The sequence below is a fragment of the Clavelina lepadiformis genome, chromosome 8 (assembly GCF_947623445.1).
Source record: "Clavelina lepadiformis chromosome 8, kaClaLepa1.1, whole genome shotgun sequence".
NCBI classification, from domain to species: domain Eukaryota; kingdom Metazoa; phylum Chordata; class Ascidiacea; order Aplousobranchia; family Clavelinidae; genus Clavelina; species Clavelina lepadiformis.
The window spans coordinates 7,355,936-7,380,650 of NC_135247.1; the positions used below are offsets into that span (position 1 = coordinate 7,355,936).

The window sequence follows — 24,715 nt, forward strand, 5'->3', positions numbered from 1 at the left end:
GTCGATGACTCGACATGCTCTATAGTAGCGATGTGTTGCCGGAACAAAGGAGTTTCTGGGCTTTAGGCTGCGATTTTAAACCTAATTATTTTATAACAACTTACAGCATAGAGTAAATCGGAGCAGTTTCATTGCCGGCTAACAAAAGAAAGAGCGGCGAAGCCCAACGGGTCGGATACCCGCAAGAACGAGGAAGTTGTTTATGGTGTGAGACGCACCATTAGTACTCGTAATATAGTAACAATATGCAAGACTTAAACGGCGCTGTTTGGCCACGATCCACTAATTTTTTTTATCAGTCTGGATTAATGGAGGGTAATGCATTGGTTTTGAAACTTTGAAAAATGGTTTTCGAAAAAAAATTAATATTTCTATACTTTTTGTCATTAAAATTATGCAGTTTTTTTTTTTATGAGACATTTGTATTGAATATTTCATCATGTGGAAGGAAAACGACAAATAAATCACAGCAAAATTTTCTTACTTAAGAATTTTATTGTATCGCAACATATGATTACAAAAAATAATTCTGCCAGGACATGGGAAAAATTCCATATCTATTGTATTATACTCTCTTTAAACACATCCCAGGAGATTCTCATCGGTCACCCTGACGATATAGCTTTGAGTCTCCTGTCAGTATCTGAGGTTATTGGATCGCAACTACAGAAGGACGTTTTTCCAGATTTTAGGACTTCTGAAGTGCTCCAAACGGGAAGATGGGACTCTATATAGCCAAGACGTCATGACAGGCCTAGCATTGATTAATACAGGTCTAGTACAGGGCAGATGTTATTTGGGTCCGACGCCTAGTTTATAACCAAGTGTTTGCTGAAGCTCGACGGCAGATTCTTCTGAGGAGATATTACCTTTCTATCGCTTTCTGTTGGTGTTGATGCGCTCCGCAATCTGCAGACACATTTTCACCACAAGTTTAGGTAACTGGCTTCTTTCATGCATTCCGATTTTCGAATTGAGGTGTAACTGCTATATTCAGTCATTCATTCCTTTACTTTGCATCATCAACGCGGTGTAAACGAATATAAAACAATGCCAGCTGTTGTTTATTAGCATACGGCATACGCAATGCACGGGAAAAAATGACAAAACCGAAAAGGCTTAAAAAGTGCAGGAAAGTAATAATTTGCTGGTAACAACTGTACAACGATTAATAAATCATGTAAAAACTCGTGTAAGTTATTACAAAAAACTAAAGTTGTGTTCTTTAGTCATGGGGGGAACAAGCCAGTCTGGTCAAATATGTTGTGTAATTTTGTCCCAAATGTATGCAGAGGTTGCATGAAAGCTTCCATACAGCTCGTATAACAAAGGTGCTTAAAATCCGAACAGAATGGATAATACAGCTTTTTAAAAAATTGATTGGATTTCTTGCTCAAAATAAAAGACAGGTTGGCATCATTAAAATTCGGCGATTTTAAAAACGTAAACTTCATCTAGTATAGTGTAATTCATCTAAGTTTAGTATGTGTATTAATCAAACTTGGATAAGGACAAAATGAAATCATCAGCAAATCAAACACGTACGACCACATTTTGTGCCCATAAAACTGACGTTGTAACAAGTTCCGAGGTCAATTCATAAATAATTATTTACATAACAAATTGAAGTCAACAATGATCACAGGAACAAATGTTACAGTGATTTTATAAACTCTGTTTGCAAAAGAATACAGTGCAAAGTTTTACAGATATAGATTTTTTCGTGGACAACCACCTTCTTTGAATCCGATCGGAAGAGCTACCATATATCGGTGTGCGTAATTAAAAATCTTTATCCCATCCAGACAACTCTATTTCAACTGCATCGTCTTCCAGTTCAAAGCTATCGAAATTTCGTAAATCGTTGGTGCTAGTGATTTCTGGGACATATGGTGCTTTTATCTCTCCATTTCTAAGAGATGTCCAAGCAAAGCCCTAAAGCAAAATGTATTTGTGCTTTTACAATAAATGATAAAGCGATTTGCATAATATACGAACTAAGTGCTCATCAGAATTCGGCAAATTTATCAATAAACGTTTTCTTACCGAGAACCAACGATGTCCTTTGATATCGTTAATACCATCCCGGAGGTTACCCAGCCTTTCCGTTTGGTTCTCTCGGCACAGTCGCCTGATCAGATTCTGTGCCACTTTGCTGACCTTTTGCTGTGCATTAATAATATGAGCTCGATTTCGATCGATCTTAAATCACAGATAATTTATCAGTAAATAAATACATTAATTAATAAATCACAAATATAAATAATTTTATATATTGCAGAGTAAGCCATAAAAAATAGTCAAGATGTCAACGCATCAAGTACCTTTTAACAGTGGTTGTATTACAAATGTATAGGCTACCAAGTTACTGTTTGTTTTACCAGTGCAGCAGTTTTTAACCACTGCAGATACGAACAGCAGTTTTTAACTCCAGGTTAGTGCATAACCGTCTTCTTCTTTAGACAAGAGTATACTACGTATATACTTGTCACAGCCGACGCAAAACGGCATTTCTCACAGCACTACGTTCTATCGATAAAAAGTATAATTTTACCGGCCACTCTATTGAATCGATTCCACGCAATGCCATCCTGTAAGTTTTCATAGCATCGGAGGAATGGAACGGGGGGTTTCCAGTTAGCATTTCAAAAATTAAGATCCCTAGAGCCCAGTAATCCACTGCAACGTCATGACCCTGCAATAATTTTAAAAATCACTGCCCTTGTTTTACGTTTTGTGGCGATAATAATGGCGGTAAGGCTGGACGTAAACACTTGTAATTGTAAACATACGTAAATCTACATCGCAGCTTAGCAGACAACACCATAACAAAACAACTGGGTCATAAATATTCAGCAGGCGAAAAGTTACTTTGTTCAAAATAACTTCTGGTGCAACGTATTCAGGTGTGCCGCAGAAAGTCCACGTTTTCTCCCCGTGATCGATGGTTTTTGCAAATCCGAAATCGACAAGTTTGACATATCCTCGCTTATCCAAAAGCAAGTTCTCCGGCTACAATCAAAAGGTAAGTAAAAGCAGTTAATTGTACCTCTATATGAAGAGCTATTTACCCTGTGCACAATAGGTTTTTGTTACTGGATGTCAGCACGATACATAAATGTTGTACGCACGGGGCGCCATAAACCATTTTCCAAATTTATGTATATTTTAAGTTAAATATTTAATCATATCAGGAGTGCGTGTACAAATTATATACTGTAGATGTTTGCTTAATAGCATTTAACATGTCTACCACTTTAACTCATGATAGGTCATAACTGAAGCCATATTAAAATTAACTTTTTTGTAGGTAATTAACCTACAGTACCAGGTATTTAGGGGGGAGATCCAACGTCACCCAACCTCATGAACCCAACTTTTTTGGACCATATAGACCTTTCTAAGGTTAACGCTTTTTATTCTATTGTATTTCCTTGTTTGTGACTGCTTATTAGTTACAACTTATAGAAAAACGTACAAAAAGTGGATATACGGCGTTTCAAAATCGTTGTATATGGCCTTACTAAATCGTTGTAAACGGCGCTTTAAAAGTGAATAAATGAATTTTCAGCTATTGTACGTATAAATATGAGGATACAATTCATTTCAACGCAAATTTTTGCACATTTTGGACGATTTAGATGAGCACGTTAATTTTTAACCCAGCTTTTACAAACTTTTGCTCAACTCCTCAACGCAATCTTAAATACGCCACTGTACAGTACGCACGCGCTATATTCGATCACATTCCTCTCACTTTCAAGTCTCTGTATACAACGCCGTGTAGATGAAGATATTCAACAGCTTCAATTACACATGCTGCATAAAATCGTGCCCTTTTTTCTTCGAAATAGCCATCATCTCTAAGTTTTGCCCAGAGTTCTCCACCGAGACAAGCCTCCATAAGCATGTATACGTATCTAATGAAAAACAATAAGAAAATCAATAAGCTGTTATTTCTGTTATCCGTTACCAGCATCAAAATTCAATATTTTCGATTTTAACTGGGTTTTAAAAAACGGATCTCTTAGTTAATAACGTGTTTAAGTCGTACTTGTCGTCTTTAAACGTCCTGTACAGTTGAACTATAAATGGGTTGTCAGAATCTCTCATAATATTTTTTTCGGAATAAATGTGATCTTGTTGCTTGGTTTCCACAATGTAGGTCTGAAATAAAAACATGCTAAAAACAAAGATCGTAAGATTAATTTGAAAATTGTAAAGCATATTTAAGCTCAAAGTTCTTCCAACAACGTCAGGGAGAGAGCCTTGGCAAATGTCTACCAGGAATACACTTAACGGGCTCTTTAACACAGACAACATTAGTTGACTCAATCACTTTGATAGATCCTGGGTGGTACCTATGACTCTGTGTTGCAAATATTGAGAAATTTAAACAATGTAATAATAATAATAATACTTCACCTTTTTCATGCATTTTAAAGCATAGCTACGATCATCTTTACCGCGTCGTTTCACCAGCTTCACTCTTCCAAAGCCGCCAACCCCAAGGACTCCAATGGTTTCGAAATCGTTTACTGTAACACTTTCAAATGACGAATGCATTCGGCGTCGTGGCAAATCTAATATAGCACTTGCTTTTGGCTTCCTCGGCTGATCAATTATAAGGCGGCTTTTGCTTCGGTTAGATGAAATGGAAGCTGTTGAGGACTTAGAAATGTTTAAATGAAGATAGGGTTTTAGATGCTGTGGATTAGAGTCCCAATTTTTGTCGGCGCGGTCTCCAATCAATGATAAAAATGGCTTCTTTTCCAGTGTCATACACTTTACAACGTTGGACTTGGCAATGACGTTGGCTCCACGCTTACCGCTTTCATTGCGTAATGCTGCTTCTCCAAAGTAATCTCCTTTCCCCAACGTCCGTTTAAAAATCTCTGGCAAACTAGCACCATCTGCGTTGAGCTCTGTAACATCTACGTTTCCTTCCATAACAATATAAAAGGTGTCACCGATTTCGCCCTGGCGAACAATGTAGTCGCCTTGTTGAAAAATTTCCTCTTCCAAAGCATCAGCTAATTTTCCAATCTTGCCTTTTCCAATCGTTTTCATAAGAGAGACTTTCTTCAGTGCCTACATGTATAACAAAAGCATCAGCTTTGATGAAATCTTTTCAGTGGTTGTTCAGGATAGTAAACTGTTTTATTTAAAAAAGAGGCAGTGCCTTATATTTCATAACAAAATAGCACAGCTTTATAGGTTTGTTTACCTGAGTTATTTCTCCTCGTTTTGTATTTGCTGTGTTCATCATGATCATTTGAAAAACATTTCTTTCCAGCATCCATATTTTTGTGGGTGTCTTCGCGGTTACCGTAGCCGTTCTTTTGCAGTTATACAGAAGTGCTAGTTCTCCGAACACAGTGTTAGGTTTCAAGGTGTTAAGAAATTTATTGCCCTAAAATGGTGCACTTGTTTGTTATATTACGAAAATAAACCAAAATATACAGGCAAGAGGTAAATTTCCAGCAGCCATTTCACCTGAGTAACTTCAAGTTCACCAGATTCCAAAATGTATAATCTATCTCCTTTTGTTCCTTCCTTTATAAACACTCCGTTTGGCGGAAAACTCCTTTGTATGTAATCTATCATTTCATTTATTTGTTCATCACTGAGATTCTTCAAGAAATCATTGCTTTGGATAGCCTGATTTGTTTTCAAAAGAATGTTTTAGCTACATATTTTGAATTTAAAAAATGGGCTTGTTCATGCATAATTTGCCTGTTTGCTAAAGTTATGTATGTTCTAGTAGCTCTTACTCGTTTCAAAAATTTCTTCTGCTCTAGAGACTTTTGATTTTTTTTGGCATTTACGTGCGCTTCCACTTTCCCTCCATCTACGCCGGCTCTTCTATCCCGATTGATGGATGTGGGCTAAGTAGTTGTTTGCAAATGACAACTTTGTTAAACAAATTTTTCAAATATATTTTAACTATAATTAATACTTGCAGTAAAAAATGTAATTTTGTTTTCTTCACCTCTGTCGGACGAATTGAAGCTAAAATTTCTTTGAGCTTTCTTATTTCGTTGTCCCTTTCCTCCAATTGTCGTTCAAGGTCACGACGCATCCGTTCCAAAGTCTAATCATTAAAACAAGTTTTTACTATCAAAACAATATTCCTGGTAGTAGTTTGATAATTTTATGTTGACAAATAAATCACTTTACTAATGGGAATTGCAAATATGGTGCACAGGACAAATATCACAAATATGTTGATACTATATACATTGGTAAGTACAGGGAACGTGCAGGCCCTTAACTATAACATGGGTTATCAGAGGAGGCAAGAGTATTTTGAGTGGGATAAAACACAAACTACTACAAATAATTTCCTTTAAAAGGAGGTCTGACAAATTTTTCTAGGAGATCCAAATATTTTTTTCTGGGATGCCAAACCTCGTTTCAGCTCCAAGCAGTTACGGTATTACTCAGGTGTTGCCAACTGGCCGCGAAGTGAAAATAAACTAAAAGAGTTTGTTAAAGCCGTTTGCAAACAACATTTAACTAGACTTGTTCTTGAAAACCTCATATTTCACTCTTATGCAGGTGGGATGATATTATTTATGCAAATTGTCTGTTTTGCAAATATTGTATGTGTAATTAGGTCGGTTAAACGTGCCTTGCAGTGCCAGTATACACGTGAAAATTGGTAAAAGGAAGAACTTAACAATATGGAATTATAATGAAGACCAAATTCCAAAACACATTAAGAAAAATTTCTTCAATTCAGTCATGACACTGACGATTAAGAGGATGAGTTGTAAAGCAAATCTTTTAGTTTGTCGAAGAAACGTTTTTCTTCTTTTTTGGTTGCTATTTCGAATGTTTTTGTTTTCAATTTTTAAAAGCGTATATTCGCAAAAATGTTTTGAATTATAGGTATACAGTTTTTCACACTAGTCACAACATTAAAATATGTATAATTCTGATGACAAAAACTGATAACACGATACTTGACTACCACTGATAACGACAGCTGTAAAAGACATATGCGTGCACACCACAGACATATTTCCTATCTATTCATAAAGTTTAATTAACGACATATATTGGTCCATTGGAAAGATTACATTTTGACGTATTAAATTAAAAGTGTTTTTTTGAACGTGCAGTTGTGTCGTCAGGGAAGACTTCGTTTCAAAAGTTGAAATTGGCAAGGCAACAATTAACCATTTACCTCGTTTCTTTCGCTTAAAACTTCTGCATTTTCCAGTCTCTCTTCTAGTATTTCCAAAGCTGCTTCCTTTCTCTTTTATCAAGATAATATTTAAGGGTTTTGAAATATGTTATTGTCGTCACACTAAACACCAAAATTTTTGACGGTTTGTGCGCTTTCTTGTTTCACAAACTGAACTGTTTTACAATGTTTAAAAGCCTTATTTATTTTTGGAAAACCCAAAACCCGAAACCTGTTCCCTAAGTTCCCATTGTTGCACTTCCGCTAATAAATCATTTAATATAATACCGTTATTTGCAATATATTTGTTTATTTATGCATACGATGCATACGAGATAGATATCAACACACTAAACAACAATATGACGTATTTACCTTTAAGTTGTTTGTCGCTTCATTCGCAATTCTTTTCAAAGTTTCGTTTTTTTGGTTGAGTTCAATTATCATTTCATCCTTTTTTGCTTCATTCCCACTGCTATTTGTGATTCCATCCTTTAGCCTGAAAACACCGTTGGAAGGCTTGTCGGAATCAGATACAGGCGGTGGTTGCTTCCTAGTGCAAGGCCAGCATGACCACGGCATATCTGCGAACTAAATGTAAACATCCACACCGAGAAAAAAAGTTTAGTTGTTATAAGAAGCTTTATCTTTTGACAAATGTCAGTAACAGACTTACAGCTGCAACAAAAACAACCTTTCCTTTACGAGGCGCCTGATGTATGGTTTAGAAACATCTTTTTCTTTAACTCTAACAAATCGAAACACGATTTGTGCGTTCAAAGCCACTTCATCGGCAGATTAAGTTTTAGATATCAGCAGTTTGGTTATAGGATAAAACGTGCAAATAGTTAAATTTTATTAATATTCATTGAATTCAGATTTCAGTTATTTGTAGGTGATATGTTAGGCAAAGTTAAGGTTAGAATGTGATAACTTGTAGGTTGGGTTAATTTACCGAGAGAATGCGCTCTGAACGTAGAAGTTTCTTGCCGGTAAATAGACGTTGATTTTTTCTTTTCGGCTACTCACTCTCTACTGAAACAAGATCCGCAATATCTAGCTAGAGAAGTTTAGCTATTATGCACAGCTCTAACCAAGCTTAACTTCATAACCTATGCGTTCACATATATAACCCAATCTTGTTTGCTTGTTTCCTATGCTGCTCTGAGCTAGAATAGTTGGAATGACTAACTTTGTGACTGACTTTGAATACAATTTTGTTTCGTTCTGTACACCTGAATCGACAGAAAACAACCAAATACGATTGAAACCCTGACTTCTGGCTGTCAAAGCTGTTGCCTATTCTCGACAAGGAAGTTTTTCATTTGCGCTTGAAGCGACAGATAATCTTTAAACTAAGAAAATAGCTGCATAGAAAGTAGAAACATAAATAATGCATCTTCATTCTTGCTCCAGTATGATTATAAAACTGCTATCGAATGAATGAAGACAGAAATGCTCTCAACAGGATCATATTTTATGAGCACTCGCCTGTAAATCCACTGCGGTAATTTTTGTATCGCTCTTTCTTCCGAATTGAAAGAAAACAATATCCATATCTGGAAAAAGCAAACATGCTGGCAAAGTTCCGAAAGCTTAGGTAACCATTGCACAGTGACGATGGTTATTTGTGATGTTACGTATTTTCAAGTGCTTGTCATAAGGTTAATATGTAACTGTAACCTCCCAACAGCTATAATATATTGCTATTTGTGCAACAAATTTTGATTCCATGATTTCATAAAATCGTCAGCAATGACACGAGAAGCAATTCATTGGGGAAGTAAAATTATAATACTTGTTATAATACATTACTACGTTCGTCATATCAACGCAAACAAAAACTTTTGACAATTGAATAAACAATGCTCAACTAAAAAATCCTATTTTTAAGGCCAGGTTTAATTACCTGTCTGATCTTTGGCATGAGCGATGGTGTTTACACAAATAAAGCGACGTCATTTTATTCGGTTGAATAAATCACGCCTATCATTGAAAAAAAATGTTTCATAGCCACACAATACCTTTGTGTTTGATCTTTGCATGGACACATGTAATTAACGACACAATAGTACCTCCAAACAAAGACAATGTTGATTGACATCAGGCGCAGGAGAATTGCGCTTTTTATGTAACGTGTCCAGTGCGTTAGAAAGCATAAATTTTGCTATAGGCATAGCATTGGGAATACTGCCACCTGCGACTACCAATTTTTAATTACAGCAAAAAAGCACTCGTGTCGTTTTGGACAAGTGATGCTTGCAACAACAATTTAATCTAAACTTTAAATCAATAGAACGCTTTGTTCTTTCTTCAAATATATTCTGTATATATGTCTTAAAAATACCACCATGCTGGTGGATTGCTAATTCTACCTAAGATTTATTATTTGATTCGAGTTAACTGAATTGACAAAAAGCTATTTTGTTGATGTAAACAATATTTTTCAAAGGTAGTGTCACAGCTATTTCCTGCCTGTTCAACCGGCACATACATGAGTTTTGAATTTTTTGACGCTGGTTATATTCCATTGTAAACTTCATCACGAAAGAGGAACATTTTTTAGAGGAAACAAATGTTTTCATAACTGTCCTTTTTACGTAATTATATTGAAATCTTGATGTACAAAACCGCAATATATAACATAAACATCAAGTAATTTATACTGTACTTGTCTTTCTATATCTACTCGAGTAAATTCTCTAGCTGCGTTTATACCTTTTTCTGTAAAGTTTTTTGAGACAAAAGTGAATCTTGAAGCACCACATGCAATTAAAGCTATACTACAAACCCATACAGTTAGTTATAAATTCAATCCGTTTTTCAACTCAGGTGAAAGTATAACAGTGTTATACGTATTATATGTTATATGTTAGTGTTATATGTTAGGCGTATCTGATCTGTACACGGCTATATAACTCACAGTCATATATAACAGAGGTCTAAAATCGCGCTAAAGGCGCAAGTTGCTCTAGCTCAGCTGTTCTCAAACCACGATTTGCCAACCAAATTTGAGTAACCTGGATTGTAGAAATGGATTGTTAGCATGTTTTGCTCATAAGCGACCGTGGCTGTTATATTAACTGAATGGAATATAATAATTATTTATGCTGGGGTCGCAGACATTGTGATAGCTGTTTTACAAATGACGTCGCAAAGAATGTTTGGTTCTGAAACCCTATATACACTATAGCTTCTACTAAGTATACTTAGTACTATAGTACTAACTAACTGCACTAACCGAATATGACGTGCATAACAGAATAAACAACGATCTCTAAAATGCCCTGGCAGTGGATGAGCACCTCGTTGTACACTGCTATGTGACGCAAGCTATTTCGTCAAACCTCAATCTTCGTTTCGAATGAATCGATATTGATTGAATAAAAGCTGTCCTGGCAAACGTAATCAAACATCAGAATTAACCACATTGATCCCGGCATCGCGGTGATTGTTGTACAATCACTGCCGTTCAAACTGATATAAAATTATTTCATCATCTACGTACAAGGCTTGCAAACACAAACCAATATAGCACGCACAAATTTTATTTTTTGGAATTCGTCACCAAGCTATTAATCGTGTTGATTTTCGTTCATAAATAATTAACAACTAGCAAGGCCTACCAATTTTGATTTTGCCGGTAACGGTTTACATTCTATTTTTGCATGCATGAATTTTCTATGTAGACTATATGAAAATAATGATCAAGTCATCGGATTTATCTACAGAAATTTATTCTACCGGATGAACCTTGTACTTGTGGTCTTTTCGTAATCCACTATAGTATATTTTGTATACATAATAAAGTTGAAATTTTCCGAAGTGTTTAATAAGAAAAACTTGATTGCGCGTATAACGGTGCTACCTGTATATACCGCTTACTGATCATAAAAGATTAACACGGTTCTGTCATCATTCTTGAAATGTACATTCTTAAAATATTGGAAAAGTAGTTAAAAGCTCATTATATATTTTCGTTGAACATCGAAGTGAGCATTTGCTCAAACTATGCATCACAAGAAGAATTATTGTTTGTCTGTAGACCGTGTAAATATCATATTCTATCCTTTGTGAATGCCTATAACTATCAGCACCTTATTGGATTGGCTCAAAATTTCAAAACACCTTTGACATTGCACTCATGAATGCTTAAACATTCAGATAATCTTTTGCGAAAGACCAAATGTTACATAAATTTAAACTTGACGCTAGGCTTAAGGCGATGAAAAGAAAACTTCAGCGACAAACACAATGTAATAAACTTCGTCTTGATTGAAGCAGTAAGCGTTAACTCATATAAAGAAAATACCTTTAAAACGCAGTCACTAATGCTTGATTGCTGTAGCAGCTTCCTGCTATGAAACAAAAACCGGTGTTGCTGGTTGACGTGCAGCTGTAAAGGCGTAAAAAGAAGTGACTAACAATCCGAACAATTTTTAACTCGTTACCAACAAACTTGCACTCAATAAAGGCTCATATCACCTTTGTCAGGGGTTACTAGCTTATTTAAACATTATATTATAGCAAAAAAACGGATTATGACTTTTCTCTACAGAGCACTGTATGCCAGTTGTTTTAATTTCCTATCTATACGAATCGTCTTTTGCGTGTAGCTGTAGACATTGTGATCAGCTGTGCTTATTTTGTCATCTCATTTGCACCATCATTGAGGTGCGAAAGGCGCTGTCTGTTTTATGAGTGAAGACATTCACAAGGTTTCACAGCGTGACAATAAATTTGCCCAGAGTGCAGACATCTGCAGAGCGCCTTTTTTTCTCGAATTTTAAATGATTATTAAGATTTTTATAACCGATTATTTTAATATTTCTAAGTTAGCGGAATACATTTTTTTACCGACCAATGATCACTTTTTGTGCATTTTAGCTTTTGAAGTTTTGATGGAGCTTATTTTCTTTAAGTATAGCTACAGTATACCAAAGTTTGCTTCTACAATATGAGGTACCTGTAACGAATAAGGCCCGGTCCCTAATAAGGCCCATTGCTCATATTTCGCAAACCCGTGCAAATAAATGAAAGATTTTGTCCCTACATAAAAACTAATATAAATTCATGATGGTTTACCAGATTTCATCCTTGTCACGTGATCAACCGATTCGCTAGAGCACAACAAAAATTTGATATTTGCAGTTAAGGTGGTTTTGTTAATTTAGAAAAAAAGTAAGTGAGAATTTGGCCGGTTAAATGAACTGTTGTCAGCCGGCTGAAGTTTTCATGTAACAACCAACTTAGTATTGAAAAGGATAATGCACTTTGTTTGCTAAAATTTTTCTGATGATAAAAATGTGACATTTTTTTCGTGGATGCCACATGCGCCTAATAAGGCCCATACAAGATGCTTGGCTAATTGATGTCCAGACTTCAAGAGTGGTTCCAGTCATCAGTTGGCAAATTGTTGCAGTTACTTTGATGCGCCTAGTGGAATCTTTTTAAATGTTTGTACAACTTAAAATGTGAAATTTCTAATAATGTTATATGTTGTCTATTACTATGTTTTGAATCAAAATACTCACAAAATTGGTGGGCCTTATTAGGAGCCTATGCTCCTAATAAGGCCCATTTTTTCGAATTTTTAATTTCTTTATAAACATTTTTTGGGGGGTTGTCAGGTATTGTGGTTTTAATATGTTGTAGTCATATACCCTCACTAATAGAATACGATTTTTCAGTCTATTCTCATTTATGGTTCTTGAGTTATTTTCAAAAAAGTGTTAGGTGGGCCTTATTCGGTACAGGTACCTAGGCTAATTAAATAAAATCAGCATTAATCAATAACAGTATTTACCACCTGAGTTAAAGTACTGCATTATAAATGAAAACAACAATTGACCAGCAGTATATTTCTAACTCTAAAGCTTTATTTTAGAAGCAGAAGTGCGTTCTTTGTGGTTAATTGTCGTTTTTTAATGATTCGAAATTAGGTTGGTTTCTTGCAATATTTTCAAAAGTTTATTTGGGTTAAAATTTACGTGATTTTTCATGAATATAGCATTTAGCACTTCCAGTCGAGGTAGTACATTGTTAAGGATACATCAATAGGCCATGATCAATAGACCACAATTTCATCAATCATTTAGAGTTGGATAAAGCCTTAACACGAGTTCTCCAGAGTTGTAACAGTCTATAATTTTACCAGATGATAGTTTTGTTTTCGTAACGGCAAAAGATAAAGGTAATTCACTTACTTGATTTCAAGGTTAGGGAAATGAGAAGTTAAGGTTTCTGATTGTTCTGGGCCAACGGCATTAGCGAGAGTGGGATGAACAGTTCCTCACTTTTACAACCGCCCAATATTGTGAAATATCACGCCCAAACACGGGTGGGCGCAATGTAAAAGGCTTAAGTTTTTTGTGCGCAGTGGATTAATTTGAGGCATTTTGCTGCTTTTACTGTCAAAAATGTTCTTCGTTTACTCTTCCTTCTGAATGTAAATTTTAACTTACCGGCTGAGCACCATCAGGTGTGCCCTGTTGTTTTGCCATGCTTTGATTTGAAGTTGAAATTCACAGTAGTTAGGCTTGTGTTAAACTATTTCTAACTATATGTTTCTATTTGAACAATAAACTTCAGAGGCTACTTAGCTGTTTGTCCTACGTGCTGACTTCTAATGTACTAAAACGTTATGTTATTGGGCTAAAAACTGTTTAGTACGTAACTATTAGTATTACTATAAGTGTGTCACTGTATTCACGTTTGTCTGTTCGTTGTCAAATTTATTCACTTCTCTGTTATTGCTACAAAGCAAACACCATAGAAATCCTAGTTAAAAATAAAATCATATTAATTAAAAACATAGTGGTAAATATAAAGACTTTTCTATCAACGCTGTTGTCATCGTTACAAGACCAGTCCTAATTCAAGGGAAGCCAATTAAAACTAACAACAACTAACAAGAATTTCTGCAGAGCTATTGGCTCAAAAAGATCAGCAATCATGTCAGTGTGGCTTGGCGCAGCTACAGTTGCGTTTGGTAACGGCCGGTAACCTGTTGGTCAACAACTGCAATGAAACAAATAGAACGTCAACTGTGCTTTCTGGCGTTTCTTCCCAAGCAGCATTGTCTTTTTGTTTGCTTCACTCAACCTGACAAAAATCGGCACGGAAGCCGACGACAGACGACAAGACGTGTATTAGGACATTTTGCTCGCCCCACAAGAAACAAACACATTGTACTGTGACAGCGTCAGAATTAGAACACCCAACAAACACACCTGTTCCAGGGCCACATTTCAAATCAAGTTTAATGAAGCAAGTTCAGAGAAGTGAATAATTTGTGACAAAAGACAATGTGCTTTAATTATTTATTAAATCGTAATCTCAATTACGATTTTAATGGTTAGGTGCAACGCCAACTAACGCCACAAATTTACAAGTACAGGTATAATAAAACATACTTTAAAAAACAAATAAAACGGAATACAAAAAGCTAGGTGACTAACATCAATATGTTATTGATAAAATATTTTCCGTATATGTCACAAGGAAATATAAGCCTATAAAGGAAATTTTCAATTGTTGTTACTTGTTAAGCTATAGTTAACAGAGTTCTAGTGTTTTAAAATAATAACTGCAGAATCTGTAAAGAATACAAGCATTTGAAAAAGTACGAAAGAGTCCCCGCTGAAACGCACATATAAAAGTTATTTGTTATGAAATAACATCGGTTTCACAAAGAAGATGCATATTTCGGCTTACAAATTGATACGTTGCTTGAAAGTCAGATATAACTTGCAATTAGCAAGCGCAAAAAATTTCAAAGCAAGAAAAACGAAAACCTCAAATCTACTCCACTTCAGTTGTAACAATCGTTTTAAGCGGAACGCTCTCTGCCTCCTCTTCTTTAGGTTGTTCTTGCACAGTATTTTTTGGTTGTTCGACGTTGTTTTGTTGTTTTGGTTCATTTCTTGCCTAGATGTATAAAATATCAATAAAGAAATAAAGCGAAAACGTATATACAACAACAGTGCACGAATTTTGCTACATTAGCAAAACAAGCAAAGCATTTCAGGTAATGCCAGGATAAATGAATGACACAGCAAAAACGGCTAAATATGCATATAACGAGCTCAGAATACAATAAGCCTGCACAAACCATTCGACAAAAACCAATGCAAAGTCCGATGACTATTACTACTGAAACCACCAATAAAGGAATCAATACGTCTAAAAAAGTTGCATGACTTTTGCCTGCTAGGATCTCTTTTGATTTCTCCTCTATATCTGTGTACATAAAATTATCCATACAAAATAAAAGCGAGTATATAACATATAAACAACAACGGACACTTGCAAGTTGCCAAACCCTTCAGGAGTTAAAACTAACAGCTGCATTGATATTTTTAAGTATATCTTGTCTTTCTCACCTCTAGCAGTCGTAAGGCAATATGGGGGTTCGTAATGATCTCTAAACTTTGTCATAGATATTTCACGACAGGCTGCCAACAACGTTCTTTGACAAGCGTGAATTTCTTGAGAAAGGCTAAAAAATATGTTTTACAAAATATTATTTTCTTTCAATAACGAGAAAATTTTTCAAAATTATCTTTTAAAGCATTTTTAAAGATTTGGAAATTTTTAAAAATTAAACCGAAATTTTATTTAATTGGAACTTACTTGCACAGTTTAGGACTGGAAGGATTATTACGAAACTCGTTATAAAATGAGTGTTCACATTTTTCTATGACAGTTTCATTCACTTCCTCAACGCAGGTATCTTGTTCCACATCTTCAAACATGGAATCGATTGCTTGTATTCCTCCAAAATCACAATAGGTTGATTCAGAGCCAAAATACTTCAATTCTTCTTGTGTAATCTGAAGTGAGAGCAATGAGAGAAAGAGAAAAGATCAAAAGTTACTCTAGAGAAAATCTAAAAAATTTAAACATCATATGTTTTTCATATGTACTGTAACATTTTGCAGAAATAAGACCTTTTTAAGTTCCTCTTCCGAAACATTATCTTTGTAACAAAAGGCAATTGGTCGGTTTACGAGGCAGTTCTGAGTTTCTCGGAATATTTCACTAAAGGAAGGTATTGAAAAACTTCAATTGTTTCGAGCATTAAGCTTATGGTGTTGGTTACATTGTAAGAATGTCGACTATACTTACAAGCAATCATCATGAGGTTGCTTTGAATTCTGAAGTTTTCCAACAAACTCGCCTTGACATGAGTGAACCAATATGCCGTAGTCAAAAAAGTCACATTTTCCATGGTTACCTTTAGCTCCGGCAACTAAACAGAGAAACTTTATTCATACAATAACAACGAAGAGTTACAACGGTCTTTTGCAAAGGTCGATAAATAGCTGTAAAAACAAACTTGTAATTTCGAAAGACAAGCTAAGTTAACTAGGAAACTGGGAATATTTCAAAGAAGTACTTACCAAAAAGAAGACAAAGTATGTAAACAAAAACTGCTTTCATGATGTTTCCAACCAAGATAAGACAATTAGCAATATTTGCTAAAGCCCAAACTGACAGTTGCGCTAAAATGTACGAGGCCAGAAAAAAGCTCACCGAATAAGTAATGTTCCGAAAAGTCTTGTAAAGCTACTCGGAGAACATTTATTATTTACATAACCTAGAAAAACTTAATTTGTTGAAAATGCCGTTATCATCGAGGTGGATACATACATCACATGCATTTGTTCCATTATAATTCTGGATAGAGCTAAAGCAGTGTGAATTAAGAATAAACCTTCAAATCTGAGCAAAACCCGATTTTGTTTGACAGTTGTAGGCTGACCAAGTAAATCGTAAAAAAGTAATCCTAAATGGACCATACGAAATCACCACCATAAGAAATTGGTTTTGTCTTTTCTGTTTTAACTCCTGTCATTCTCGTAGCATTTTGTTTTAATTAGGCTACCATCCAAACTATGGCTGGCTGTACTAGATGTATTCTTCAACCTTTCATGAACTACTGGTTCGTGATCTCTGCTATTACAATTAAAAACAAAAATGCTTGCTATCTGTTTATAAGTTACAATTAAAATCAAAAATCAAGAATTTATGCATCCTATCTCTGATATTTGTAGCTTACTTTGCAAACTCCTCAGGTCGCTTATCCGTTGAACAAGCCAAGCAAAACCAAATAAAAGGAGTTAAATGATGGTTAACTTCGGAACGAACGAAGGTGAAACGTTTTCTCCTAAACACTCCACAGTGTTTTGGCGGATGCATCCTTTCAGGCGTATCGTTCTTTTCTACAATTCGTTTTTGAAAGCCTCGTTCCACTTGACGATTTCGTGACTCGCTTTTGTCATGTGATATGCCTACAAACCCTTTGCGCTATTATTATTACGCTTTATGTTATTTGTAATGGAAACGTTGATTCCTGAATTTGTAAGACCACAAAGATGATACTTCTATCGAAACTACAGAACTGTACAATGTTGAGCAGGCTGTGTATTTACTTTAAAATTGTTTTAAGACGTTTCAAAGTGCACCATAAATCCTCAGAATATGCTTGTCTATAACCTAGACCACTTGATGAATTTTTGATTTTGATAATAAATCATTATTATGAGCTTCATAAGAAAATATTTACGAGTAAACAAGGTAAAAAGGGTTACCACGTCCACACCACAAATTATATGTTCATGGGTGCAACACCGTGGTTACCAAAACCGTGCACAAATTTGTGATCGCTGAGCTGAGAGCTACGACCTACGTATAACGGCTAGTCTAAGTTTCTGAAGGAAGGGGGTAACAGTGTTTAAAAATACTAATGCAACATTAGTTTAATAGCAACTCTTCATAATATACTATAATTAACGGCATAAAATAAAAGGATTTACAAGAATATTTCTTTACGAAATTCGTAGAAAGCAAAGTTCGCTTTTCGAAAATTTTGCCAAAACAAAGTTTATACGGTCAAAATAAAACTAGTTGTTTCACAACGAAATTCTTTGTGAATTTTCTGTAAATTTCTATTATGGATTTTGCTTTCCTTGAATCTACATGCTAGCAATAAACAGAATGAAGAATATCTACTACAAGGAAAATGCATAAAATATATATTGTTTGCACAAAAATTTCTTTTATACAATAGCAACGGCTATATAACATTACTTCGTAAAGATCTCACATATTTTCAAAATTTTTAACAGTCATATTCATAAAACATGTCATAAAAAAGTTAAATGCTATATTTCTATAGACGACATTTCGAACTTTAGAATTCAGTTTGCTCTTATAGCTGTGGCTTGGACGTCATCAAGGACATTTCGAAAAGATTCGACAGACACCTGACCCCTGCTCCGTGGATCACGTGATACAGCGATTTTCCAAGCCTCGTCAAACATTTCTGACGTCATTTCAATTCCAATATTACTGAAGATTCGCTTCAACTTAAAATAAACGTAATTGTCCTTGATAAAAACATTCAAATGCAGGGAAACATTTATATGCATCTTATGCTTCTTTTTTACGAATTACAGGTTAAATATAAAAATCACATGACCGTCTACTGCTATTTCATGTAATAAAGCAGTTGATAACTCACTTCGTCCCTGGATCTCGGTTGAAAAAAATCATATTCGTAAACTCCTTTTTGTGAGTAAATGGAAGGATTCACCAAACCATAGGCGTCAGATTCGTCACCATAATTTACGTGATCACTAACTCTTCTGCAACAACAAGCAACAAATTGCACAGCATATTTGAAATAAAAAGCAAAACTAAAAATAATAAGATCAATGCTGGTCTATGAAAACGAACTGAAACAAGCGGAAGTCGCCCAGTTTACCTCAAATTTGGAGCTGCTTTGTCAGCGCGAACGGTCGGAATGCCATACACGCGATATTCCTGTGTGCTCACTCCACCCAACGCTGAAGATCCAATTACCGATGACGACGTTTTATGCTGCGTAATTGCCCGATCAATCTGCTTCTTTATAGTTGGTGTCTCAGGAACGGGAAGTTCTTTTCCAGCTACAAACAATTAAATAATTTTTCCGTTTTTGCTGCGCTAATTCCCATATTTTTACGCCAGCGGTAATGGTGACGCTAATGGGCAAAATGCTTGAGAAGCACTTACCATTTCACACTTAGAATGTTTCGGTAATCCATACGAAGATTACTTGGTTTTAATGCAAGATCATGGTTTTTTCATTCCTAGCCTACATTTCTTACTTTTTTTGTCTGCAGGTAGAGGCATTTTGTCCTTCCAGTTGAGGAAATTGGCAAACTTTAGATAATCGATAAGAAGACCGTTTCCTGCTGTATCTTTTTCTTCACTAGAAGAGCAGTAAGACATTAGCAAACTCAGCATCTCATCTTCGATTGGAACGTTAAGCTGATAACAGACATCACGCAACTCCTGTCCGTCTATATAGCCGTCTTTATTCTACAGATTAAAGTAAACACATTGTTATGCAGACATTATATTTTTTTTTGCAATAGTTCGCACATTTTCAGACTTTAAATGTGATAAATTAGTCCTCTCTTTTACCAAAATAAGTTCATCTACCTTATCGTAATGGGCGAAAGCTTGAGAAAGGTCATTGAAATTATGGTAGTTTGCTTTCTTAAGATGCTGTCTAATGGCGTGCATTACACCACGTTCACGGTCTCTTCCTCTCATATAAGAATCAGGTGATCTACCATGTAGCAAATCACCAGCTCCATATTCGTCTGGTCGAAGCATTATGCCAAAAATATGGCCAGACTCGACGTTGAGGGTGTCAACAATTCTAACAAAATTGTAGTAACAACGTAAATATCAATATTATAAGAATGGTAAGTACAGTTGCTGTAAGTTTAATACCATTTGGTTGACTTTAACTTACGGATCATGGACTGTTCCAAGCTGCGGTTGAGTCCGTTCTCTAAAGTCATCTGCCCTTTTTGATACTACTTTTGCACCCTTTTCGCTGACATATAAAAATTATCGGCATGAATTTGTTTACTGAGTCACTGGTTACTTATTCAAAACGTGAAGCTGGTTACCCGTTATTTGATTACTTATACAGCAGCCACGTGTTGTAAAAATAATGATTTTAAATAAATTTAACTTTTTCGCCGATAAAATGATTTTAATAAGCCGCCATTGTTAAAATTGTCATAACATGTAAATTTTCAATGTTAGTTTCCAAATACACTTTTAATTCTTATAAACATAATTTGGTTCTATATAAATTAATTGAAATTTAATTTAGTGTATGCTATTTTTTATTTTGTTTAAAATTATTTCATTTTTTAAAAATTTCTTTTAATTAACATTCTATCTGAACTTTTATTAGTACTTTATAATAATCTCAATTTGTGAAAATTTGTTCAACCGTACACTAATTATTGTACATTTTTTAAAATCATACCTTTTCCCACAGTAACAGTAGATAGTAATTTAACAAGTAATGAACTTGAAATATAAATAAGTTAATAGCCAAGAAATTGGTAATCAAGTTCATGCCCGTCAAAAAAATATATCGAACAAATGTAGTATATCATGAATTTATTTTGATAAAATAAGTTAAGAATGAAAAGAAAGGTAGCAAGAGCAAAAACAGGAAGAATTTAAAGCAGTGTTGACAGTATTAAAAATAAACGAAAAATCAAATCATAACATTACGTTTGACTACAAACATTGCTCTTTTGCTGAAATGCTAATATGTTAAATCTATTTTTGTACTTCGCTTCATGTCTGGTGCATTTGAAACCTACGCATGGCATAGAAAAAAATCTTTTGTGTCAATTTAAGTCCTATTTATACGCTTGAGTGATTTTTAGCATCGTAAGTTCACATCCTGATACAGGTAAATGTAAACATAAGTACATACAAGGTATAAACATTTAAACCAAAATAAGGCTTTGTAGATTAGTACTTACGCCTTAGTATCATGCAACCATTTCAGGGACTTTGCAGTGTTTTTACCTTCATTTGAATGTGGTGTTGCAACACCATAACATGAATCTCTAGTAAATTGACTCCAGTCATACCTGCATATTATCAGCAAGAAATAGTTTAGTAAAAACACCCAACAGCTGTTACCAATACTCACTATGATTAATTAAAAAAGTAACATACTACAAAAGAAAGCTCTTTCAAGTCATGATGATTTAATAACTATCTTTTTTCCTGGAAATTCAAACACAATAGAACATAGAAAAATAATGCCAAACGACTTTGCAAAATATTGGAAGCCTGTAGTTACATACTATAGCTGTAAATCTTTTCTGCTTTTTCATATGCTTGCTATAACTATCTTTTCTTTTCTAGTTGTCTCCTGTAAATCAAGGATAGTTGCTGATAATGTCAAAACCGGAGCAAATTGAGGAAAGCTTGTTCTAACTTCACCTGAGCTAAAGTTGTATTCTTCTCAAAGTAACACCATTTTCATAATACTAGTCTATATTGTTAGTGTGCTTTGGAACACTTAATTTACTTGAAGCAAAAATAAATATTGAGAATAAAAGAAGCACCAAACATTACCTAAACACAAGAAATGTTACTGGCATAAAAAATCTTGACTTCAAGATCAATTTTGTACCTCAATCAACAATTGATAAATTAACTCTTAATAAGCAATGCAGCCATTTCTGTTTGCCATTCTCATGCTATCATCCATAAGAATATTATGAAGAACAACAAGGAATGACATTAATTTAAGCTTACTTCAAGTATGAACCACTAACTACTTAAATGCGATGTGAATATTGCTTTACCCACTATTTGAACAAACATTTATTTGGTATTTTTGTACTTTCTAAAACCAATACTTCTCACACTTGGCCTTACATTTATGTATATTAAGCCTTAGCCCTTACGCAATAATATCTTTTAACCAAAATCAAGTGTAAACTACCGACCACAATATAAATATTTGTACTGAGTTACAAGCTTGTCAAAAATGACTTACTTTCTGTCATACATTTCACCAACATTGTAATCATTGTGACTGATGACATATTTCTCATGGGCAATTTGACTCTCAGATTCAACTTCATTACTTGTTTTTTCAGGATTAACTACTTCTCCAGCGGTTCCATCTAAATAAACATGATAATGTCCATTTTATTACAAATAGGGCATAAGAGTTTGAAAAGTCAGATGAAAAAATGGCAAATATTATAATATCAAAACAAACAAGAAAAATGTCAAGATCTTTTTTCCAACACCAGCAATGTAATAATAGGAAATATCTGTTGATATGTAATGGAAAAATTAAATTTGACGAAAGTCAGGTGTAAAATAAAACAATTGTAATATCTTTTTAAAAACGATTGTCATGAAACCTAGAAACTAAATTCCTGCTACTTACTAAATTTGGTGGGCTTTCCAAAGGTTGTTATGAGCTTGTCCATGGAACTTGGCATGTAAGCACTATTATCTCGTGGCTTACCAAGAGGCTTTTCCTTTTTGCTTAAATATAACGACTCCTTTTTATCATCAACTCGAGCTTTAAATAAAGACTTAAATTGAGGATTAACCAAATCTTTAGCCTGCAAATTAAAATTTTTGCATTAATAATTAATCAAATGGTTAAAGCTTTTCCTGCCAACATGTTCAATGACATACTGCCATACCTTTAAAGAACCTGCAGTATTAATGCCATGGTAAAACAATGATGCTAAATCATCATCATTTGCTCTTCCATGATGGACTCTTTCAGTCCCCACAACTGGACGTCCCACATTTGTATTACAAAACTTCTCAACAATTGGTGGAACTGGTGGCTGCAAAGTACACAAATGGTATTGACTTAAAGCGAAAATCTCTGCAGAAGAGTGTAATATGATTCTAACAGTGTGCATGAAACTTCTGATGAAAATTTTGTCAGTTTCATACCTCAGCACCTCGTTCGTGTATGCATTCACTTGCTGTACCACCTTGGTCAAACAATTTTCCTGCAGGTGCAAGTTTTGGAGTAGTGTCCCGGTATTTTCCTGCATTGCTTTGCATACTTACAGTCTTACGATTCTTTTTCTTGTAAAAAGTAAACAAAATAGCAATCCAGTGTTTCCATCAAACAATGCAAAATGAAGCTAGGCTTACTTTTGTACTAGCCAACAGCTAACTTTTTACCGTAGTTTACACACAGAATCAGTTTTTGTTTTAAAACTTGCGTGCTTACAGACCTAGCCTACTAAGAATCCTGTGAGGCAGTTACCTTAATCAGTAACAAATAGAAAACTGTGCTGTTTTTTGATCCAATGAAGGAAAAATGCAAGAAACACTGTAAACACACTTGAAGTCTGGCTTCAGTAACAACCGAAACACTTTTTGAAGTGACTAAGTAAGCCAATAGGTGCACCTCTTTGCTAAGGACAAGTGAATTGTGAATTGCTAATAACAAGTGACCAAGTTACTGAGCTATTGGTGTAATTTATGCACACATTTTTTATTTGTTTTTTTTTATTGTATTGTCCGAATTAAGAACTGCTCATCAAGATTACTGAATAAAAGCTAGTGTCATTAATGCCCAGCCCATGGACATTTTAACGGTAGTGCCACCAGGTAGCCTATTATCCAGATTAGAAAGTTTACTATTTTTGGGTGAGAAATCAGACGTGTAACAAAATGAAACATCAGACATAACCATCCTATACATGTAGCCTATTTCTTTTTAGTCCTCCAAATTTTAATTACCAAACTTTCCAACCTGGCTTAGCCTATAGCAAATATGGGTCGTATCATTGAAAAATGCAAGCCCAGCATCTTAAGCCTCTAACTTAACTAATCGGCTACACAGCCAACATTAAAGTAAGATTTCTAAAATTATTACCTATAGGCTAACGGTAACAAAATAAATCTAGTTTAGGTTTCAGTGCTACGCCTATAATATTCGACAACCATCAAATACAAGACACCATTGGTAAAATACAGAAATTTATTGATAGCCTAAACTGTTAAAGCTCACCCGAATAGGTTAACAAAGAAATAATGTTGCAGAAGTAATTTATGTATTTCACCAATGGTGCCTTGTAGTTGATGTTATTATGCCTGTTGGCAACCATAGGCCTAGTATTTTTAATATTATCCTACACTTGGATATTTTATACTTGTGCAATTCCACATGAAGGCCTGAATGAGGGAGTTAAGGTAAGGCCTAATACAAAATTATGATATGATGACGTAACAATTCTTCTATACTCTATTCTGCTATGGAGTGCAAAAATACACTCTATTTTTTCGGTAAAATAATGACAAGAAATACTTAAGAAATGTATGACATTGCATATCTATTGTTATTATTGTCTCAGGAAGGCAACGACCGACACGAACCAACATGCATGTGTTTTATTGTGCTATAATTACAACGGTTAGCATCGTAATTTTTGCTCCGCACAGTTAATGGCGAAAAATAAACAATAGGCCTACAATGCGCTTATGGTTTTCAAAGGAAAAGGGTAGCCTTATGGTTGCTTGGGAACAACGACATCACAAAACTTTTCAAAACGAAATCAAACCAAACTTATTAAAAACGAAATTAGCCAAACTGGAAAATAAAAACGCAAAATTTACCAAGGCAAAAAAAAATTAAAAGAGTATTGCAAATAA

At 34.7% G+C, this 24,715-nt stretch overlaps 3 protein-coding genes across 11 annotated transcripts; all 3 read right to left on the reverse strand.

The window, feature by feature from the left end:
* Positions 1 to 1,046: 1,046 nt before the first annotated feature.
* On the reverse strand, positions 1,047 to 11,772 carry LOC143469306 (cGMP-dependent protein kinase 1-like). Of its 8 annotated transcripts, none has more exons than XM_076966963.1 (15): positions 8,148 to 11,772; positions 7,869 to 7,940; positions 7,568 to 7,776; positions 7,193 to 7,264; positions 5,993 to 6,094; positions 5,775 to 5,888; positions 5,497 to 5,661; positions 5,228 to 5,413; positions 4,426 to 5,091; positions 4,055 to 4,167; positions 3,758 to 3,920; positions 2,872 to 3,012; positions 2,555 to 2,695; positions 2,047 to 2,166; positions 1,047 to 1,935 (listed from the first exon to the last, which is right to left on the reverse strand). In XM_076966963.1, the coding sequence occupies exons 3-15, from the start codon at positions 7,772 to 7,774 to the stop codon at positions 1,783 to 1,785; spliced, it is 2,343 nt and encodes a 780-aa protein (XP_076823078.1). In that variant the 5' UTR covers positions 7,775 to 7,776; positions 7,869 to 7,940; positions 8,148 to 11,772; the 3' UTR covers positions 1,047 to 1,782. The 8 variants fall into 8 exon arrangements, with proteins under 8 accessions (XP_076823078.1, XP_076823077.1, XP_076823076.1 ...); XM_076966962.1 differs by having other exon boundaries at positions 7,568 to 7,783; XM_076966961.1 differs by having other exon boundaries at positions 7,869 to 11,772.
* A 2,119-nt stretch (positions 11,773 to 13,891) lies between these two features.
* LOC143469753 (uncharacterized) lies at positions 13,892 to 17,313 on the reverse strand. The gene is made up of 7 exons (XM_076967561.1): positions 16,597 to 17,313; positions 16,322 to 16,445; positions 16,144 to 16,234; positions 15,827 to 16,026; positions 15,577 to 15,692; positions 15,306 to 15,433; positions 13,892 to 15,121 (listed from the first exon to the last, which is right to left on the reverse strand). Exons 1-7 carry the CDS (start codon positions 16,634 to 16,636, stop codon positions 14,996 to 14,998), a joined length of 825 nt encoding a protein of 274 aa, XP_076823676.1. The 5' UTR covers positions 16,637 to 17,313; the 3' UTR covers positions 13,892 to 14,995.
* Positions 17,314 to 17,940: 627 nt separating this feature from the next.
* Positions 17,941 to 24,487, reverse strand: LOC143469632 (EF-hand domain-containing family member B-like). Of its 2 annotated transcripts, XM_076967390.1 has the most exons (12): positions 23,325 to 24,487; positions 23,003 to 23,140; positions 22,741 to 22,890; positions 22,476 to 22,656; positions 22,074 to 22,203; positions 21,043 to 21,153; positions 20,004 to 20,087; positions 19,685 to 19,907; positions 19,348 to 19,561; positions 18,963 to 19,146; positions 18,720 to 18,843; positions 17,941 to 18,564 (listed from the first exon to the last, which is right to left on the reverse strand). In XM_076967390.1, exons 2-12 carry the CDS (start codon positions 23,114 to 23,116, stop codon positions 18,397 to 18,399), a joined length of 1,683 nt encoding a protein of 560 aa, XP_076823505.1. In that variant the 5' UTR covers positions 23,117 to 23,140; positions 23,325 to 24,487; the 3' UTR covers positions 17,941 to 18,396. The 2 variants fall into 2 exon arrangements, with proteins under 2 accessions (XP_076823505.1, XP_076823504.1); XM_076967389.1 differs by lacking the exon at positions 23,325 to 24,487 and having other exon boundaries at positions 23,003 to 23,315.
* Between the last annotated feature and the right edge of the window lie 228 nt (positions 24,488 to 24,715).

What these genes read in the sequence shown, in the direction of transcription:
- LOC143469306 (XM_076966963.1), bottom strand. Translation starts at nt 7,774, where the DNA reads ATGCCGTGGTCATGCTGGCCTTGCACTAGGAAGCAACCACCGCCTGTA. An exon ending in TTGTATACAGAGACTTGAAA is followed by an intron (nt 3,013 to 3,757) that starts GTGAGAGGAATG and finishes TTTTGATTGTAG; the next exon opens with CCGGAGAACTTGCTTTTGGA. An exon ending in CAGAAGTTATTTTGAACAAA is followed by an intron (nt 2,696 to 2,871) that starts GTAACTTTTCGC and finishes AAATTATTGCAG; the next exon opens with GGTCATGACGTTGCAGTGGA.
- LOC143469753 (XM_076967561.1), bottom strand. Translation starts at nt 16,636, where the DNA reads ATGAAAGCAGTTTTTGTTTACATACTTTGTCTTCTTTTTG. An exon ending in CATACTTTGTCTTCTTTTTG is followed by an intron (nt 16,446 to 16,596) that starts GTAAGTACTTCT and finishes TTCTCTGTTTAG; the next exon opens with TTGCCGGAGCTAAAGGTAAC. An exon ending in CGGAAGAGGAACTTAAAAAG is followed by an intron (nt 16,027 to 16,143) that starts GTCTTATTTCTG and finishes CTCTCACTTCAG; the next exon opens with ATTACACAAGAAGAATTGAA.
- LOC143469632 (XM_076967390.1), bottom strand. Translation starts at nt 23,116, where the DNA reads ATGCAAAGCAATGCAGGAAAATACCGGGACACTACTCCAAAACTTGCA. An exon ending in GGTGAAATGTATGACAGAAA is followed by an intron (nt 21,154 to 22,073) that starts GTAAGTCATTTT and finishes GATAATATGCAG; the next exon opens with GTATGACTGGAGTCAATTTA. An exon ending in TGGTTGCATGATACTAAGGC is followed by an intron (nt 20,088 to 21,042) that starts GTAAGTACTAAT and finishes TTTATATGTCAG; the next exon opens with CGAAAAGGGTGCAAAAGTAG.